Source organism: Parasteatoda tepidariorum, chromosome 8 (assembly GCF_982258835.1).
Source record: "Parasteatoda tepidariorum strain Cologne lab strain chromosome 8, Ptep-v5.0, whole genome shotgun sequence".
NCBI lineage: Eukaryota > Metazoa > Arthropoda > Arachnida > Araneae > Theridiidae > Parasteatoda > Parasteatoda tepidariorum.
Window position 1 is genome coordinate 7,891,764 of NC_141762.1, and position 22,138 is coordinate 7,913,901.

General features: G+C 27.2%; 1 protein-coding gene across 1 annotated transcript in view; it reads left to right on the forward strand.

The window, feature by feature from the left end:
• The window catches only part of LOC107450469 (structural maintenance of chromosomes protein 3), a 63,458-nt gene that overhangs the window by 6,475 nt on the left and 34,845 nt on the right, over positions 1 to 22,138 (forward strand). The window contains exons 5-14 of the mRNA XM_087149776.1: positions 2,212 to 2,291; positions 5,364 to 5,442; positions 7,891 to 8,123; positions 11,972 to 12,032; positions 14,583 to 14,663; positions 15,236 to 15,522; positions 18,401 to 18,545; positions 19,544 to 19,612; positions 19,694 to 19,797; positions 22,024 to 22,123. Of these exons, the coding sequence (XP_087005902.1) occupies positions 2,212 to 2,291; positions 5,364 to 5,442; positions 7,891 to 8,123; positions 11,972 to 12,032; positions 14,583 to 14,663; positions 15,236 to 15,522; positions 18,401 to 18,545; positions 19,544 to 19,612; positions 19,694 to 19,797; positions 22,024 to 22,123 (1,239 nt within the window). The remainder of the gene's footprint in view (positions 1 to 2,211; positions 2,292 to 5,363; positions 5,443 to 7,890; positions 8,124 to 11,971; positions 12,033 to 14,582; positions 14,664 to 15,235; positions 15,523 to 18,400; positions 18,546 to 19,543; positions 19,613 to 19,693; positions 19,798 to 22,023; positions 22,124 to 22,138) is intronic.

The following is a 22,138-nucleotide window of genomic DNA, read 5'->3' on the forward strand; positions in this document are numbered from 1 at the left end:
CCATCCTCCATTGGAACAGCTTCTAAAGTATGTCACACTGTTTTTGGCTTCGCTGTTAATAGAATGTGCTGTGAAAGTTCAATTGCTGTAGCAACTGGCTGTTTTTAAAAAATTATATTTATTAAATTAACAATCTGAATGAAAGTGAACTTTAAAACATGGCTCTAGAATCAATTGAAAAAAATGCCCAACTCAGATTCTGACTCCTGGAGTTTTAAACTTAAAGACTCCCTCATATATAAACATAAACACATGTATTGCAGCTTATTTTTTTAGATATAAAAGAAGTTATAGATGCTACAGAAAAATTAATGGCATAGCAGATTATTTATATTAATTAGCATTTATAATGGCATTACTAATTAAGAAACAGAATATAGCTTTGGCAATATTTTCTTTTATAGAGTTCCCTTGATCCAATTTGATAAACTTCACAGCTATAAGGAGTTTTTTCATTCTAATTTAAGTAGGAGGAAGAGCTGTAGCTGTGAGGGCTACTTTTTTAGCTTTTTCATGATTGATTTGAGGTGTCTCACAAGAGTGATCGTATTCTCTTTTCGTTCAAGGGCTATGTATAAATCTTGTTTGTACTTTTTCATTTTCATATCTAAAGGCTCTTGATTCTTTATTTTCATTCGCATTGCCTTAGCCTTTTTCAATATTATCTGAATATTCAATATTATCTGAATTTGTAATGTCTGCAGTTTGACTGTCCTGATTTGAATACTCCAATTGTTCTGAGAATAATTTCATTCTTAGTGAAAGTTCATAGTTTGCTTTGTTTGATTTTTTAATTTGTTCATAATCCAAAAAAATAGGTATTTTGGATTTACATATATTAAGTCCAGCAATATCTCATTGTCTTACAAAGTAGTTTCTCTTTCCTTCATTGAGGAAATGATTCCTTCTGCAATAAGCCCTTCCATTTTAGGAAAAACAAACTTTATGTTCTTTCTTTCTTGCAGAAACGAGCCTCTTGTTGATTCTTTAAATTATAGCTTTTTTTTTGCTATTAAAGCCAATTTGTACAGCCACATTTATAAAAGCTGTATTAAAGTAACCCACAAATGAGGTTTTCAAACAGTAAATTATCACCACTTTGATTTAGGCAGTGCTTATTTACATGAAAAAATACTAGAGATGCAAAAACTTACTTATGCGTTTTAAATTTAGTGACACAACATGCATTTTGCAATCATGGGTTCCTTTTTCTTGTTACGAATTATGTTAGAATAAATAATGCCATCTATGAGCTGACAAAATAACTAAATGAATCAGTTTAATGAATAATGGCCAATATCACATTCATCTCCCCCCCCCCCTTATATTTATTACAATGTCAATAAAATAGAAAATAACTAAATATTAATGTATAACATCCATAAATAAAAATAATAACAGATAACTCAGTTTGCCATTTTATTTATTTTTTCTATTCACTTTTATGTTATTTGAAATTTAAACTGTCCAACAAAAACTGCCTAACTCGGATTCTGATGTTTATTTTAAACCTTATTCTCTGAATATCTATATTGTTGTAAGACATGTATTTTGTGTGACTATACAGGTTCTTGCACATACATATCTACGAAATTTCATTTTGTTAATATTTTATTGAGTTAAACATTGCGTTCAAAAGTTATGTGCACAAATACGCATTCTTGCTATTTTGTTAATTTTAAAATTTATTTTTCATATTAGGTTTGATTCAATTAAACTTAGTATTATGCAAATTCCTAGTAGTATTATTAGAAAATCACAGTAGTACTAAAAGACATTCTAACAATTATCCTTTGGGTGATAAATGCAAAGCATTTACTTATTTATTTATACACTTTTTAATTAAAAACATTTTATTTTCTCTTCTCTTCGTTTCCAAATACGACATAATAAATAATCTTTATTGATTGTTTGATGGCACTTGTGAATTGTCTAATTAAAAACTGGCCAACAAAAATAATTTTTCTTTGAATCCAACAGATGTTTTTGGCACAAAAAAAAATTTTATTTAAAGAAAATTAGAAGAAATTAACTGTAGTAGAATATTATATTATTTGGCATTTTGAAAAATAAAATTAATCATAAATATTAGACTTTATTTTAGTTACCAATTTAACACTTTTTGTCTCAATTGGAAATGATCAAGATAATTACCTTTTTTCAATGCTTTATATATATTTTATTTATTAACTGTTTATTTTATATTTTTAGTTGGACACTAATGAAGTATCACTCCGACGAGTAATTGGATCTAAAAAAGACCAGTATTTTCTTAATAAGAAAAGCGTCAAGTAAGGAATATTTCTTTTAAAAATTAGTAGACTTTATAATCATAATTGAAATTGTTAAATAATTCATGTACCACGTGCAAAATGAAAGATGAAACACTTTAATAGCTTTTGAGCTAATAGTTAGATTTTCATGTATTAAGATGCAATCTTAATTTGAAAGTCTTATCTTAAGCAAGACTATTAGTTTGTTGATGATATTTTGAAGTTACAAAAATAGGTACAGAAACGTACTTACTCTAAACAAACATACCTTTTATGCAGAGCTCATTCTAGGCAGGGTAAACAGGGCACAGCACCCTGCTGCCCTTTTAGTCAAAAGAATTCACCCTGTTGCCCTTGAAGTAAATTAGTGCCCTGATGTAATAGACTCCATACCCTTTTTGTCCTTTCTTTCCTCAACCCTTCTATACTTTTTCCCTAAACTCTACAATGGATTTCATGAACTGTTATTTTAAACCCTTTTTATTTAGTTTGTCATTGCTGTCAATACATAGATTTATATGGGAAAGGAAAAATAGCCATCACAACCCATTGTTGCACTTGTCTTTGAAAGTTTGCAGTTACTTCCACTATCATTAAATCATAATTATTATTAATCATTTTAATTATTTAATCATAACTACAGACACTTAAAAACATACATTTATTATTTTATTAATATATGCATGCATTTTAAATAAATTACTAAGCTAATTAACTCGATATATATGTTAATTTATTAATGAAAATAAGTAATTAATGATTGCTTTGCTACTTTTAGTTAAGTAAAAAAAAAATTATTTTACTAATTGACAATGTTTTTTAATAGAACGTGTAAAGAATTCGTGTTTTTAATAGAACGTGAAATTATTGCCTTTTTAGAATAATAATGCCCTTTTTCTAAACTTTTGCACCCTGCCCTTTTTTCTGCCTAGAATGAGCTCTGCTTTTATGATGGATTTTGTTTCTGATCACTCATATTGTTGGTAGCCTTAATATGAGAAACGTTCTCAGAATAATTTATTTAGTCAAGTATTCAAACCTAATTGGTTTCTATATAATATTTTGATGCTATTATACTGATTTCTTTAAAAATGTTTGACTTTTTTATTTAAAGTTACACAGTTTAAAGTGGTGTAAAAAATTGGGAAATTCGAAATCTGTTGAACCTGTGATAAATTAAGTAAGGAAACATAATTATTAATTAGAAAAATATTTAAAGCTAACAGATACTTTCTCCTCTGTGATTGGTAAGCAGCATTATTGTTTGAGAAATTTTTTTTTTTTTTTTTGTATCTTTGTAAGTTTCCTTTTAAGTTTCAATTCAGCATAAATACTCTACGTTTTCCAATGCCATGTGTCTGGCTCTCACATATAACTGCATAGGAGATTGTTGGAAAAAAGATACAGCTGTAGGTTACTACATACAAATAGTTAAATGCGTGTAAAGGATAAAGTTCTTTACGTAATATGGTATCTCCACACTTAGCAGCTTCATGCGACAGCACTCATTGTCACCAAAAGCATATCAGCTGGCATGACATAATACTAGCCCAGATTCATCATCAAATCAGATTACTGTCGAACTATATCTCAAAATGAAAGCATCGTGGAAGGGAATGAGAAAGCATGCAAGCAAGTAATTGATAGAAAAGTGAATGAGTCAACGTCACCCATTTATATTTATCCTGTGATCTAATTTACGTAATATTGATGCCAACAACTAAATATTAACGATTGAAATCACTGAACTAAACTCAATGGTGCAACAGTCTATATAGGGCCAGTGTCTACTGTGCCCATCTCAGTTTTCTGGACCTTGGGCTGTGGGGTCGGTTGGGTGGTCAAAACCCCAGTATTTATTCTTTAAGCATGCTTGGCACTCATTTTATCAACTCACTGAAGGGATGAAAGGCTGAGTCAACCTTCCCATGCCCGAGGATCGAACCAAGTACCTGTGGCGTGAGAATACAGAGTGCTACCACTCAGCTTCCAGCATCACTAAGAAAGATAAATATATACACTGCTCAAAAAAATTAGGGGAGCCATGCACTCCCCTAATTTTTTTGAGCAGTGTACAATTAACCTACTCTCGACTAATATTGCTGAAAGCTATGCTACTGATAACACACATTGCGACTGCTGTGCATCCTGACCAGCCATGGCACAACTACTGGATCAAGTATAAACAAGGCCCCTAATATGTACAAAATCATGTTAAGTATTTGATAAATAATGCTGATTGATTGAAGCTTTTGGATTCGCTGATTGTTGGAACATTACACTTTTTACTATATTTTATCTATCAATCAAAATTTTGTTCACTTTTCATTGAAGTAGAATACTCAAATTTTAATTAGAGCTTTGTATTGATTTACATAGCAAATTCTAATCATTTTCTGGTTGCAACAGACTGAAATTATCTCAATGTTATTAAATAAATGAGTGAGTAACTATCAATTAAAATTTAGACAGTTGTTCAATTAGCCAGCTCTCAGAGTGTTTAAATTTTAATTAAGGTGCTATGGGGGATGATTACACCATAAGTTCCCAATCTTATGCTAGGCTGTAAAAGTTTTTTTTTTTGCCAAATAGAACTTATTGTCAATCCAAATTTTGACCATTTTCTAACTAGCTGGTATGCTCAAATTTCAGTTGGTGGTTTGATGCAAATACAAGTTACAGATGTTTCTTAAATATTTCAAATTAAAATTTGTAGTCATTTTTTTAAATAAATAATTCTATATTTACAATTCTATATTTACAATTCTATATAAACAAACACAGAACTTACAGAAAAATGTAAAAAATTTTAAGATGAAAAAAGGAAAAATTAATTCTATTTCTGTCTGGCCTAAAATGAAAAACGTAAGATTAATAACTTGTATAATCAATTTCTAATGTTATAAAAAATTCTCTCCATGTTGGAGGCTCCATTCATTTTAGTTGTGACAAGTGTAGAGTTATTTTTTGCTTAGTTGCAAAACTTAGTTTAAAAATGTTTTTATTATTTTATTTATTTATTTTTTATTCTGATTCACATTTACCCAAATCCTACTTGTTATGAACTATACAATATTTTTTTTTATACAGCCGGACTGATGTGATGAATTTATTGGAGAGTGCTGGGTTTTCAAGAAGCAATCCCTATTATATTGTAAAGCAGGGAAAAGTAAGTAATAAATTGTATAAAAAATGTTAATGTAAAGTAAGTAAAAATTATGACTTATACATAGTAACTAATTTCTTCACTACAGTTCAGACAGTAACAATAAAAAAATTGAAACTTTCATTTTCACCAAAAATTTACTTTTATTATTATTCAGAAAACAAGTTTTGCTGCTAAAACAGTATCAGATTAATACTATGGTTGTAATTAAATTTTTGAATGTTTAAAATGAAATTGAATGTTGATTTTTGAATGTAATTAAATTTTTGAATCAGACTCTTTCTGGTTCTTGCAATTGAAGTTAATAATATTCACAAAGTTGCATTTTTTTGGGATGCATTTTATTAAAATGTAGGGTATATTTAGATTCTCAGTGTTCTCCTTATACAATTTTAGAAGGGTGGCTCGCCCTTTGATTCCAATAAATGCGCCCTCTTGGCCCTTTAAGTAAAAATAAGCCACCATCTCTTAAAAACACTGCCTTTTTATTCATGTTTCATTTTGAAAAAGATTAGTTCACCGTTTAAATAATAATTGAACCCAGGTAAGATGATCTGTGTATAAATTTAATTCTGATTACTATCGCAAATATTTACTTTGTTAGGATTATTCTCAACTGGTTAAATATTTTCAAGTATCTCTTTTTTTGAGGGGGAGGATATTAATAATTAATTTTAAGTAATTTTAAATTTCAAATTATTTTTAAAACAAAAATCTTTTTTTCTTTTAATTTTTTAAATGCACCTTTAAATGTTAATTTTCACATAATTTATTTTCAGTTTAAATTATAGTTAAAAGCTCAAGTTGTTTATCAATTAATCTTTTTTTTTTAGTTAAGTTTTTTGAAAAAAAATATGCACAGATATTCTTTTAGTATGCCTTCAATTATTTTTATGTACTTCAAAATTTTCTCTTACTTTGATGAAGAAAAATAATTACTTTTAAACATATACATAAAATAATATTAGAAGGTAATTTAAAAATTGCTGAGAATAAAATTCAGTTAATATATAATATTAAATTTTTTGATAATTTTTTACGGTGTTGAGTTAGTGCCGTTTCAAAACTTAAAGTGCCCTTTTCTGAGAGGAAGTGCTCTGCCCTTTTTTATTCCTAGGTAGGACTCTGGATTCTGTTTATTAATAAAAAGCATAGCTCAGGCATTTTAGAGCAGAACTGGCAAATTTCTTTACTGGCCAGTGACTGGTTGTACCATTTTTAACAGTTATGAAAAATGATTTCTTTTACTATATTACTTTTGCAAAAAATATAAATTTTTAACAATTAAAAGAAATTATCTTAAATGTCATTTATTTTGAAGCGTTTCTTTAAAAGATAAATCACATTTCAAGATTCATCTAAATTGAAGAAAAATTTTAAGAAAGAAGCTCAGAATATATGAAATATTTATAATATTTCCATATTAAGAAAGTAATAATAAAATGTTGTTACATTTAGTTGTGGCCAGTGACAACTAATTATTTGCACTATATCAAACATGTGTAACTTTGCTATCTTTAGATTAAAAAATACTACATTTCCAAGGATAAAATAATAAAGTTGACCTTTTTCTAAAAGTGAGAATATGCTTGACTTTCAAGACAAATTGTTTAAGCACTCATCCCTTTTAGGGAATTCTTGCACTTTTTTTCACTGTTTCTTTTCTTTACACCTGCAGCAGAATTAAGGAGAATCTTTCTTCTATTGTTCCTGGCTGTTACTCCTAGGGTAATATTTAAGGAAGGGCATTCTTTAACAGCTTTCCTGATAGAGAGGGAGAGCATCTGTTGCACCATGCTGCTTTTACATTCTTGACTCTTTCTGCACATTCATTATTAATTCCTTAGAGCAGTGTTTCCTAAAGTGTGGTACGCATACCCTCAGGGGTACGGGAACAGTTTAGCGGGGGTACCCGTTCTTATGCGAAATATCTTGCAACAAACGAAAATTTCAAAAATTTTTATTTAAAAACAAAGCTAGCCATGAAAATTTACGATTACGTATTTTTGCTATTTTTGGCAGAGTTAACAGTTAATAATTAGTGGTGTCAACAGCCAGTTGTGATTTTTAACTTTTGTAAAATTTTTTATAGTAAAAAATACATTCATTTTTCTTCTAGTGGTACACAGCGTTGCGAAAAATTTAGAAAGGGTACACAAAAGTCATTAGTTTGGGAAACACTGCCTTAGAGAATCAGTGATCCTGAAATATAAAAATATATTGTCATAAATGATTAAAAAAAAGAAATTTTCAACTTAAGGGAGAATGAAAAGGGGAAAAAATGTCAGATTAACCATTTTATTAGATACACTGCCCGTATACCAAAATGTAAGGTTTAAAATCATAAAAGTCGCCATGTATCTGGGCAAAATTAAAGTATTTGTAGTTTTTTAGTGTAATAATACAAATAAGTGTTTTTTTTAAAGGTTTTTATGTTTTTAAAATTTATAGATTAATCAAATGGCAACTGCACCAGATTCTCAGCGCTTAAAACTACTTAGGGAAGTTGCAGGTACCAGAGTTTATGATGAGAGAAGAGAAGAAAGTCAAACCATCTTGAATGACACAATTGGAAAAACAAAAAAAATTGAAGATCTATTAAAATATATTGAAGAACGGCTAAAAACTCTGGAAGAGGAAAAGGAAGAACTTAAAGAGTATCAAAAGTGGGATAAAATGCAGAGGTATTATGCTCATTTTGTTTACAAGTTAACAAGATGTTTACAGTACATTTAGTTTGTAAAAACATAAAAGTTCAACCTTCAGTTTTGAGCAATTTTTGAAATTCTCGTATCCTATTAAAAATATTTTTGTATTCTATTGAAATGTGTTACAAAAAAAAAAAAAAAAAACATGTAGAAATGGCTAAAAAAAATGATATATTATGCGGGAAAAGCGATCAGCAAATGTCTTAGATTTACCATGGAGTTCTCGTGAATCGAGCATGTTAGAAAAAGAGAACTTAAATTCAAAATTTGCATGTCGTAATAACGTTGACATTTAAAACACTGTGTGAAAAACAATTGAAAAATTATGTGTATTTAGGATGGAATTGTTGCAAACAGAATCCGAAGTGTTAAATTTGAAATTTGTGAGCCATAATGACAATGTCGTAATAAAAACTTCAGAGTTTGAAAAATCAATAGATAGTTGCTGAAAAAATTATTGGAAGTCGTGCAAATTCATTATCGAATCAACACAAATCAAGCACACAAAAAATTGACTTCATAGACTCTTGTATTGTCATAACATCATATTAAAAATATCGGAATTTGTTATTAAAAAAAACGCAGACGGATAGGGTTATGAAAACTGTCAGAAAATAACGTGGACTTATAGTGAAATTGTTCCAAAATGAGTGCATCAAAAAGTGATAACTTGAATTCAAAATTCTTGAGTCAGTATACCATTAAAAACATCAAAATTTATTTTAGGGAGTAGTGTAAGTGGCTATAAAAAAGCGATTGATAGCAGCAAAAGAAAAAAAAAGACAGAATGTACAATGGAATTGTTACGAATAAAACGTGTTAGAAAGCAATTACTCAAATTTGTGTATCATAATAACGTATTAAAAATATTGAAATTAGAAGAAAAAAGAAGAGGAAAAAAACAAAACAAGAACGCAACTGCTACAAATCAGAAACAATAGACTCATCCCGAATTGAGCCCATCAAAAGCTATAACTTAAATTCGTATGTCTTATAAAACCTTATTAAAAATATCAGAATTTGAAAAAAGACTTAGAAAAATAGACCTTTATAATTCATTAATTTTTTTTTAATGTATCAGGCATTTAATAACAATAGAAAGGCTTATTTGAAGTGATTGTTTCCTGAAAAAAACAAGTATTTTTCAAGCTAATTTTAAAGACAGAGTAGAAGTATAGTTTAAATAAAGCTTAATGTTGTTACATTGGAAATCCAAAATAACTTAGTCTGAAAATGTCTAAAAGAAAAGAACTTTTTGAAGAAGTAGAAAGTGATTGATGAATAAACTAAGTTGGAAAAAAGCAATAGCAGTGTAAATACTAATTTATATGAAACTGAATGTTCTCTGTGTGTTTCTCCTAATTCTTAATAAAAAATGATAGATTCTTAATAAAAACAAAATGATTCTTAATAAAAACGTTCTCAATAAAAACATTCTTAATAAAAACAAAATTAACCTTGTGGGTGTAAACAATGAAAATTTCAGTTAAATGTTTGTAACTCAATAAGAAATATTAACTTTTTACATTATATTTTTAAAATTATTATCTAAGAGGTTACAAAAAATGCTATTTTTTCTGTTAATAATGAATACTTAAGTGCAAATTTGTGTTTTCAAGGATTTTAATTTAAAAATTAAGATTGATGTATTTCAGACCAATATTGCCATATTTAGTAGGTAAGTTTAAAGGCTTGTGAAAAGATCTATATGACACAATTATAAATGCAATGCCACATGCTTTAAAGTTTTCATTATAGTATAAACTCTTCTACTATATTAATTGAAGCTTTTAGGAATGACAAAAATATTGAGTTATATTTTGAATTTACTCTATTTCTCAAATAAAAGCTGTTTAACAAATTAAAAAAAAAGGAAGAACAAATTGGGTGATATGTTAATTGGATGACACGGGACTTTGCATTTATGCAAATTTATACAGAAATTTTTTCTCAATACATAACTTCCTTTTTGTAAATTCACTGTAATTAAATATATTTGGACACTCTGAAGTCTCGTAATATATGTGCCAAGATGGATTCAAATGATTATTGATGTTAAAGGAAAATCAATTAACTATTGATTTATCTGCATAATGCTGTATAAAGATAAAACATCTTGAAATGTATTCTGATTTCTATTTGCATAAAGCATTTTTCGAATGTCTCATATTTTTTGCTTTGTGCTCTTGACATGAATAAATCTTCAGAATTTTAATATGAAAAGGGATTAAAATATATTAGAATAAATGATGTTTTAAAATTGTTTTATTCAAGCTTTTATGAATAAGAGAAAGAAGATTATATTAGACCTAAATAAGAGTATGTATAATTTTTTATCTTTTGTGTGCTGCTGAATTTACCCCTTTTTTTATTGATTGAAATTTAATTATTCTTAAGATGGGGATTTTATATCTGTAAAATTCCTATTGAAAGGGAACCAAGCTTAAATTAAAGAGAGTTTCAAAAACGTAGAATGCGATCAAATTATTTTCCCTCAAAGATAGAGTTTATTCAATATTAAATTAAAAAAATTTTAATAATGGAAATGCATTCATGGCTGAACAGTTAAGACTCTGGTTCTATACCACCTGATAACAGGTTCTTAATACTGATTTTTTTAAAATTTTTTATATTTGAAGTCTGTATATTAAAAAAACTCAATCATGGTAAAATTTTATAACTATTAAAAAATTTATTTATTGATTATAAATTATGTTTTCTAGGAGTTTTAAAAGTTATAATATTTAAGAAGTTAAATTGTTTACAAAGTCAAAATATTTACTTAGTAATGCATAATTACCATGTGTAATTTTTAAAATTTTTTTTTATTTTGCTTTTTAAGAAAATATTTTTATGTTTTCTGCAAGTATTGCTCAAACCTCATCTACCCCCTTGGCGAAAAAATATGCAAACCACTAATTCCCTTGCTGCCACTTAAATAATATTTCAATGATCTCTTAAGATTAAAAATTATCAGCATTTTCTACTACTTGAAACCTATTGGGCCACATCCCTTGCATTAAAAATTATATGAAGTTAGCAAAACTTGAGTCACTTGATCTTAAGATTGAAATTTAAGATGATCTAAAATTTACGAAAAAAGGGTTAACCCCTCTGTAGTATTGGAAAAATCTTTTTAAAATTTTTTCTTTGTTTGAAATGTGTCTTAATATCTTGAGAAAAATTATCTGCCAATGGTTTATAAACAATAAAAATAGCTAAGTAATCAAATTTTGGATTTTTGCACTCTGTGAATAGAAAACGTCAAAAGTGTATTTCTCTGACCTGCATTTTTCAAGTTGGCCAAATTCGTGACTAAGACAACTCTTCACTAATTTATTACACATCTTAACTGTAAATTTAAAATTAAATTTTCTACAAAATTATTTCACATGGTTTTTTATGTTATAAATAAGTATTAGGTAATATTGTTTCATAAATTTGAATTTTTGTTTTTATACAAAAGGACAATTTGTGCTATTTTTGGCAGCATCTAATGCTTTGGAAATGCAACATTTCTTAAAAGGTTTTATCATTATGCTTTTACGTATTTAGAATGATTTGGTGCAAAACGTTGTTTAAAAACGGGGATAAAACTGATTAACTATCACGAATCCTTCAGAAAAAGAATATCAGAAAACTGACCATCATCATTTCTTAAAAACAAAAATTGACACTCATTATGAAATGTTTAATTAAAATCTTTGAATACTTTATATTGTTAAAAATTATTTTTTGTTCATCTTTGAAAAGTCTAGTAATTAGTATGAAATTTGTGCTTTAATAGGCTTATTTATTTACTTTTCTTTAAAAAATTTAAACAGGTCTTTAGAATATACAATATATGATCATGAGTTGAAAGATGCCAGAAAGAAATTAGAAGAGGTGAGAGATATATTCATTTATTTTTTTACTCATGTTTAATTTTTTTTCTTTTTAGAAATGAGGGCAGCTATTACGATTAGACTTCTAATTTGCTGATTACTGTTATTTTAAGTAATAATAATAGAATATTCTCTCTAAATTATTGATTCAATACTTGTAGCTATGTTAATGGATTTTTATGTTATGTAATATCGAAGAAATTTTAATATGGAAATAAAGGTTTGATTTTGTAAATTTCTAACCACCTTTTTTGTTGACAACTTATTAAATCTGAATAGATAACTTTTGTATTTTTCAAGCAAACGGCGCTACCAATTTAACATAAGATCTTTAAATAAATGTTTGTGTAGATTTCTTTCTTGATACAGCAAATTGAATCGTGTTATTTATTTTGCTCCCTGCCCTAACCTTTTTTGGTCTTTCAGTGGAAAATTACATTTGTAATATTCCTGTGGTATATGGGTATATCTATATCTTTCAGTCAAAAATTCTTATATGTTCAAATCCCACACAACATTGAAATTATTGTTTTTTATTTTTGTATTCTTCAGTTATTTGATGAATCAAAATGTTTCCAAACTCTTTTACAATTTTTCTCTTTTTTTATGAAACAATATTTTAAAATATGTGCTGTAGTAAATGGTTTGCCAAATTTGCTCATCATAGAAAATTACCATACATTTATCATCTTCGTCTTAAGATCACCATTGAAGATGCTCTAGTGCTTCCAATTACTGCCGTTTAAACAAATTAAACTATCTCAACTCTTTACTAACTATTGTTTACTAGTAATAAAAGTTTTTTATTTATTTATTTTTTTCAAGTATATGTTTGAAATTTTTTTAAAGCTAGTTTTACAATTGTCAATTTTACTTTCAAAATGTTTTTTTTAAAAAAAAAAACATTTCACAGTATTTTTTTTTTTTTAGCACTAGAGCTGACTCATACGCTGTTTATTTTAAATCTGCTTCAATCTTTACTGTTATTTATTATCTTCAAATGCTGCTAATTATTTTTTGCTATTTCATGCCTTTGTTTTAAAATAAGTTATTAGTTCCAAGAAATCATTAATTTTTGCTTTGCTCACGAATTCTGTCTAAGCAGATGTGTTTCTGTATCTGAAATCCAGATCCCTCTCCAACTAATTGGTTATTTTCAGTTCAATTCAACTTCATTTTATTCTGCAGATTAATTATTTCATTTCTGATTACATGGTTTAATTTAGAATTTAGTATTGAGTCAAAAGTACTTACAACTGAAAATGCATGTTTGACTTTATATACTTAAATCTACTTTTATCTGTATGTTAATTGATTAATTTTAAGTGAAACTGATCACTTTTCTATTATTTCATGTCACAGTTTTAAAACTAGTTATTAGTTTCAATGACTTATAAATTTTTATATTTGTGTTCTGGTAAGTAAATATGCATGGCATTTTCAATTCAAATCCTATCTGTTCAAGTAACTGATCGTTTTGAATGCAATTTCTTTTCAATCCTAACCTAACCTCATTATCACTGATTATTCTCAAATGTAACTTGCAATTTTTTAATTTTTTTTCCCTTTCATATTCTAATTAAGTATTAGTTTAAATTATTCATTTTTTTAAAAGAAAAAGTTCTAAAATGAGAAGAAAGTTCTAAATCCATCTACTCATTTAACTGTCTTATTAGTTTATTTACTCATTCATTTATTTCTATATATATTCCCCAGTTAGATATAAAATTAATTTTCTTGCTAAAGGTATTATTTACCTAGCTTAATTCTTAAATATATCAATGAATTTGTATAGTCAAAAATATTATTAAAAAGACTGTACAAAGGAATATTTAATAGTGTTTACAGTTTTGGTATTTTTTACATATTTTTAAGACAATACTTTGAAACCTTATTGGATGTGATAATAAAGAAGAGATGCGATATTTTTGTTTAAGAAAAATAAGGACACAGCAATGATAACAGAGACAAACAATTATTTTATACTTCTGGGTGTTTCTATATCTTTTGCTTTTTATTATCTAATCTTATTAATACCAAATTTAATTGAACTGTTTAATTTTAAATAGATTTAGGTAGGTTAAATAGTATTTAGTCAGGAAGGAAAATTAGGTTAAAATTACTATTGTCAATAAAAAATAGGATTGTTAATAGGGCAAACATTAGTATCATTTTATGCTGTTTATTGTTATAAATTTACAAATTAGAAATAACATCTATTTTTATTAAATGTTTTTTTATTTTATATATATATGTTTTTACTTTAATTTAATGTAGTACAATCATATTTACTCATAAAGAATAACTTTTGTTATTTTACTTTAACACAAAATATTAAATCTATTTTAACCTATCTAAATCTATTTAAAATTAAACTGCTAAAAGTAAGGGAACAGGAAGCAAAATTTGGTATAAATTATTACTGTCAATAAAAAATGTTAAAACTTTAAATATTTCCTAGTTTGTTATTATGGCAAACACTAATATGATTTTATGATAATTTCTGTGTGATTTCGCTTTAATAATTCCTAATTTTTCTTTTTTATTATAGCTTGATACTAGGAGAGAAACTAGCAGTTCAGTGACTGAAAAATTACGTGAAGGAGCACAACAAGCAGCAGATCAAATAAAAGTATTATAAATTATTTTTCTTTTAACTTATCTTTTTTCTGGTGAATGCATATTTCATATGGAATAGTGATACCTCTTAAGTGATCATTGCTCTTTTATATTTGTATGGTCATTTTTTTTTGCCCTATGCTTGCTAACTTTAGAATTTTAATGCAGGATGTTGGATTTTGCTAGTTCTCTTGATTTAATTAGAAATTCTCCTTGTTTTTTGTGTACTTTAAAAAATTCCCCTAAAGTTAGAAAACTCTTAAAAAAGTCCTTGTTGAGTTTAAAATTTTACAATTCATTTATTAAGAGCTTTCACTTTAGAAATCAATGAAAAATATATATTTATTTTGTGTTACAAATGAATTTAAAAATTAATTCCATCAAAAAATTTTATTTCTATTATTATTCGTATTGTGGAATATAAGAAAAAAATATATTGGAAAAAAAAAAACTTCACACAATTTGTAATTGTATTGAAAAAATATCATGAACATGTAATATGAAGCATAAAGTATTGCTACAACTCAAGTTTATAATTACTAGCAAATTGAGTGTTTTTTATAACTAAATAAATTGATTTTTCAGAAACTTAGTAAAGATTTAAGAGATGTGAAAAGCAAGCTGCAGTCATACCGGGAAGAAAAAGAAGCTCTCTCGCAGGAACAGTCTTCTTTATTCAAGGAAAAGACTCGATTGGAGCTGACCATTAAAGACCTGAGAGATGAAGTGGAAGGGGATGACAGTTCCCGTAAGAGAGCAGAGAAAGAGTTGGAAAGGCTCAAGGAGACAATATCTGTGAAATTAACCAATCTTGAAGAAATTCGCCCTCGCTATGAGGCCCAAAAGAAAAGGGAAGAAGAATGTACTCGAATGTCAGTATTTATTCCATCTATTCTTTTTGTGTACTAAAAAGTGCAAAAAGTGTTCAAGAAAACACTAGGGTTCTGTTAAAGGGGTTCAGGAAGTTGGGACTTTTTTTTTAAATACCAGTTATGAAATTTGAAATCTTTAATTATGTTATTTATCTAGTCAACAGTTCATAATTTTAAGTAATATTTTTTTGTTATTTTACTAAATTAAGTATCCCAGTGAAAAAAGAAATAGAAATTAAAAAATAAGTTTAATATATTGAATAAATTATGAAAAGGATATTTTCTTATTTTGTGCTATAATGGTTTTTTTTTTTGGTTTTTGTTTAAACCTCAAAAATTTTCTTTATTTAAAGTATTTAGTTAAAATTTGTATTACTTATTGTATTACGTTATGTATTACGTTTTTTTTTAACGCATTTGTTGTATGAGCATTACAGTTTTTTTTCATTGTTGTTGTTAGAATTATATTTTTCACCCACTATTTATATAAATATATATCAAATAAATCAATTATTAATAAAAAGTAAAAAAAAAATAGCTGTTTTTTTATTTTTTTATGAATTTTAATAATTAAAATTATTTAATTTTCTGCAAATATATTGCTAATTTTTTTGATGAAAAAAGTTTAGTGTTTAGAACACTAACCGTCATATAAAATTTATCATATTTGCCGCTAACATGACTGACCATGTGTGTGGCCCTTTGTCAGCCTGCTGTGTAAGTGACTTTTCACACAATTTAGTATTTAGGGGTTGTGCATCCCTAAAAACTGATTTAATTTTTTTATATGGTAAAGAGGAGTTATAAGAATTACCCAAATTCAGATAAAATTGACAGCTCAGTGGATGACCCCGGTGGTTGGAGCTAAAATGAACCTCACTTATATCATGACAACAGAAAACTATTTCGAAATTTTTTCTTGTAACTGAAAGATACTGGTATTTTTTTTTTAAAAAATTATACTACGCATTAAAAAGTTTTATGAAACTGACAGAAAAAGTAATAGTAACTTCCTTTTTTTTAATGTCAATAAAGTGCTATCTGCAATTGAATGTAATTTCTCTCTCTCTTTATATATATATCATGTTTACAAGGTTCTGAAAGAAAATTCTTTTCTCACATGCACAACGAAAAGCTGCAACGAACTGGGCAATAAGTTGAGGAAAATTGAAAGGCTAAAAGTGATCTTCATTTCTTTCAATTGTGCTTTTGCTTATGGCTTTTATTCATTATTATTATTATTCGTTGAAAAGGGTGTATTAGTCATAAAAAGCTTAACTTTTTAAGTATATTTAAAAAAAAAGCGTGCTTGAAGAGTAGAAGAAAATGTTGACGACAGTTATGAAAGACATAACATTGAAGGAATGTGTAGAAGACATACTGTCGTGCATGATTTAACTGTTGATGTTAAAGAACAATGCACCAGTTTCGTTTCCAAAATATGTAGTTTTTGTTCTGCTGAGTTCTTGGCAAAAGAAAAATCTTCTGGGAAGCTTACTAAATATTGCTATGATGAGAAAACCAAATGGCCAGACTTAACGATTATTCTTGATTTGTTGAAAAGTTTATTATGTGAGAAATCAATAGGAACGAGAAATTATTGGGATCATATCTGTGAATGTAATGCTGCACTTGCTTTAGCATTATTTGTGGCATAGCTCAAATAAACCTTTTATATTATTTCATGAAAAAAGTGAATAGAATTTTCAAATAAGAAAAATATTTTTGATAAATTTATTGAACCCTTTAAAAAAAATCACAAAGTTAACATCAGTTAACAGTTATCGTCACATGCTTTATTTTAATTTAACAATTGTGCTCAGAAATGCAGTTTTTTTTAAAAAGAAAAAAATTGTTTTTGATTGCTATATGAAATTGAGCATCAGTTGCATATCTAGAAGTGAATATTATCACATTTTGTCCCAGTTTTTCCATGAAAACTCTTGACAGCTGTAACTGTAATTTGCTCATCAAAAAAAAAATTTTTTTTCTTTCCTTTTTTTCTTATCCTTCTTTCCTTAATCTGGATTCTTGCATCTTTTTTCTATGTCTGTTTCATTGTATTACTGAATTATAAATGAATAAATACATTAGTGTGCTTCATACCAATGATGTTCTTTTTTTTTATTAATTATTATGTGCGAGATGGCTATAGCTATCATTTGCCTGCATATCGCCAGAAATACAAGATTATATCTGCCATTAGCAGCAAGGTGTTTATGAATGAATGCTTAATACCTCTGATTTCAACACCAGGATGCAATTAACACTTCTGACTCTCAATTTTAAAAGTAACCAATATTTCACAATTTTTTTTGCATAAATAACACCTAGTCCCATCACTCTTTATTCATACGGAATTGAATATGCTTCATGTTTACTGAGGTGTAACATGAATAGAAAGAGTGGTTTGAATAATTTCCTACTGACCTCATACGGTTTTTGACTCATTCTCAAGGCAAAATATGTTTGTTTTGAAAATTTTAAAAAATACTTAAAACCTGTTTTTTTGGAGTGGTTTTCTTGAAATTAAAATATATTTAAATAAAAATTAGATTACTACATTGAAATTAAATGTTGAAATGGGCTTTAAAATAATATTTTGTCTTAGGAAAAGAAAGCTGGGCTTTGTGCACTGGTCACTATAATAGTAGAGTCATACTAAACAGCGTAGTCTTTATTTTACCAAAATTTTATTTTTTGGTATTGAGGAAATGAAAAGGGATTAAAATTAAGGTGGGAACTCATGTGTTGACTTACTTATTGAATGCATACAAAACAAACCATTTTTAAGAAAAAAATAAGGGATCACCTTACACTACATGGGAATAATTATTTATTTTGTGATATCTAATTGCCTGAATAATAATATTTTCAGACTCAGTTTAAAAGAACAGAAAAGGACGGAGCTGTATGCAAAGCAAGGGAGGGGAAGTCAGTTTACTTCCAAAGCTGAGCGTGACAAATGGATACAAAAAGAGTTGAAATCTCTGCAAAAGGCTATTAGGGATAAGAAAGAACAGGTGTGTTTATTTTACAGTACTATTAGGCTTTATTTAGTATGCATATTCTTTTATTATTTAAGTGCGCTCAATTATTCGAACAATTGATTGGTTTTGTTACTGTGTTTCTGCTTAAGATCGATCTCTAGTTAATAAGGGATCATGTTATGTTTCCTGGCTTGTAATCAGCGATGGTCAGTCTGCTAGAAACCACTTAAATTTCTCTTGGAGCTCCATAAAATAAATTATCAGTGTTTCACCTTAGTAACAATCAATGTAAAAGGGTGGTATGCTATTTTGGTTTTTAGACTTTTGGTTTCTTGTTTTGGTCTGTGTTTATTTCACAAAATAGCATATTTTATTATATTTGTGAATTCAACTTTTTTTCATATTATAGTTTAATATTTAAATTCACTTTATTGACTTTTAAAAAAAAAATCTAATAGATACGTAAATGGATCAGCAAAAATGTGTATGAGCTAGTAATATCTTTTAGTTATTGGTTCATTGGACCATTGGCTAACTTTTTTTAAATTTCACCCCCTGAATCTCTGGCATGTAGGTAAAGGAGCAAGGATGATTAGAACCCCACTTGTGTAGTAGACTCATTTACTTTTTGCTCACTGGAGTTGACACACCAAATGCTTTTTTTTTTCCCTTCATGGAAGTTTTACAAAAAGTGTACTACATGCCACAACCAACAGGATTCTGCCCCCTTGAGCCTGTGTTGAAAGGTCAACTTCTTTAAGTCCATACTTTTATGGATGTTTGAGCCAGATATTTTTAGTCATTTTGTTATAACTACAGAAGATACTAAGAAGTTGAATATGAAGAAAATTATAAGTCTCTGAGGGTTTTAAAATCAAAAAGAATGTTTGAAATTGACAAAATTTACTCACCAATAAGAATCAATTATCCATGTTAGCATAGTTTAAAAGACTTGTTTTTTTTATTTTTGAAAAAAACAACAACATTTATTTAAATTACCTGATTTTTTTAATTAAAATGTATTATTCCAGATTGACCGCTTGCAAGAAGACTTTGTAAAGGATACTGAAAAGCGAAAGATGCTGGAAATAAAAATTGAAGTAATTCTTGTTGACTGTCCTTAATTTTTGGCTAATTTAAAAATGTTTCTTGTTGCAACTTAATAATATTTCATCTACTAGGAACGTACAAAAGAGTTGGAAAACCACAGAGAAAGCATAGACACACAGAATAAAAATTTCTATGAGATGAAGAAAAAGAAAGACACTCTTCAGAGTGAAAGAAAGTAAGTTTATGCACCAAATATATTTATTGCTCCTTTCACTTAACAAATATCTGGGGCTGAGTTATTTTGACTCGAGTTTTCTCTATCTTTTAAGTTGGAGAGTTAAGTTCAATCCGCCATTCTTTTTTACTTTGGTGATCCTGTGAGTCTTAGGAAGTGACTCTCATTTAACTGATTCTCATTTTGATTTATATTTTCTCCTTATATAATTGCATTTTTCTATGAAATTACAGTTTAAAACTGTCATAACATTTTTATTTTTAAAGTGTTTTCCTTGCTGGTTGTTGATTTGTGCACTTAAATGTATGGTTTTAATATAAAAATTTCTTTAAGCATGAAGTTACTTGTGAGATGAATGTTTCCTTATTTTCTTAGGTAAAAATTAATGTTTTGATAAAAATTAGTCTTTCATCTTTATTTTTTTATTTATTTATTTAGTATTATTATTATTTTTTAAAAATTTTTTCTTCAACTTGTTGGTAGAAACCTATTTTTTCCAGGTCAGTTTTTTCCTCAAATTTTACCATTTTGGAAAAAACTTGTCATTTTTATTCAAAATTTTCTTCTAAAGCTAAAATTCTTTTTTACAAAAAGTTCTTTTTCCTGATTATCTGATTACTTTTATGCACCAGATCCAAGATAAATATACTATGAGTGAAAATTAGCTATGAATTCAGATGGAGTCTGATGAAAATGCAACCCCTTATATGAGTATTAAAAAAGGACTGAAAAAAGAAAAAAACATTTAAAATGGTTTGGGATTTAAAATTATTGACTTAAATATTTATTTTTTTGCATAATTTTGTTTTTATATGCTTGACTGCAAATGCACTCTATTAAAAATCGTGTAATAAATTGAGAAATAAAACTTTTGTAATATTTTATTTTACTCTTTACAAAGTCTTATATGTAATTATTTTAGTTTTGTAAGTAAAATGGGAACCTTGTTGTATGAATAATACATTATAGCTAATAAAATGCTAGTTTTATAATTGTTGTGAGTTTGTAACAGTAATTCATGGCTGTTAGGTCAAGCTTTGTCTTTTCTTTTAGTTTTGCACCCATTTTTCTCTTATGCTCTTTACAAAAATTTTGAATTTTTTAAAATTGTTTTTTATATTCATTAAATATTAAAAAATGTTAGTAATTTTATTTAGAAATTCAGTGAAAATCTATTATTAAAAGTCCTGAGTTTAGTGAGCAATTTTTTTTTTGTTGAAAGATTGGTTTAATTTTTAAAAGCTTACAATAAGCCTGTTATTACAATAATAAATTGGATTTAATGAGGAATTTTTCCTAAACTTATTGGAAATTATTTTATTGCAGCTGTCAGAAAAACCTATTTGGTTGATTGTAAAAATACAAATTCCTTCAAAAGGGCTTAAGAACATATCTTTAATTTAATGTGTTAAAAAAAATTATTTTAACTTAGACAACAATGAAAAACAATGTGAAGTTTTTTCTATATTTTACCATGAAGCATGATTTTGTAGAGGTTAGTTTGTAAACCATTGAATAAATTCTGTAACTACTATAGTTCATGAGTCTGTATGCATGTTTCAGACCAAATGAAATGTTTCTTAATCGCAGAGTCTAATATTGATAAGGGTGAATTTCATTTGCATCCAAATACATAATTTTCCAAGAAATTGCAAGCTTTTTTGAACATTATGGATGTTAATGATAATGTATTTAATGTCATACTTGTTTTGTGTCTAAGACTTGTAAATATTTAATCAAAAATTTTTATTCCAATGAACGTAAATAAAAACTATATACATATCATTATAAAGCATTTTTTAATGTTTTTCTTGCACATTATAACTTGTATTATATACATTATTATTTACATATAAATTTTATTATATACTTTATAAGTTTTATTTCATCTAAGCTGGGGCTTGGCGAGTAACTTGCCTCTGTATGTCATTCTTAGAAATATGCTCAACTGTTATTGAAAAGTCATTCCGTAACTGCATTGTTCTGGTTCATAAAAATTTTCAAAATTACAAACTATTCAGTGACCTTTATGAAAAAAGTAAATATTTTCTCAAAATTGGCAATTTAATTTTTTTTTAAAAAAAAAGAAAAAAAAAAGTTGTTTAAAAAAATCCATACTTTTTTATTCAGGTTAAAATTGAAAGTTTACTTAAAAGCACATATGCTTAAATTCTGGTACTGATTTAAAAAAATGAAATAACCAACATGCATTGTTCTTCCTTTTAGTGAACTTTGGAGACAAGAGAATGCGATGCAACAGAATTTAGCCACTTTAAAAGAGGACCTTTCTAAAAAAGATCAAGGGTTGAGATCAATGACTGGAAAGGTGAGTTTCATCTAA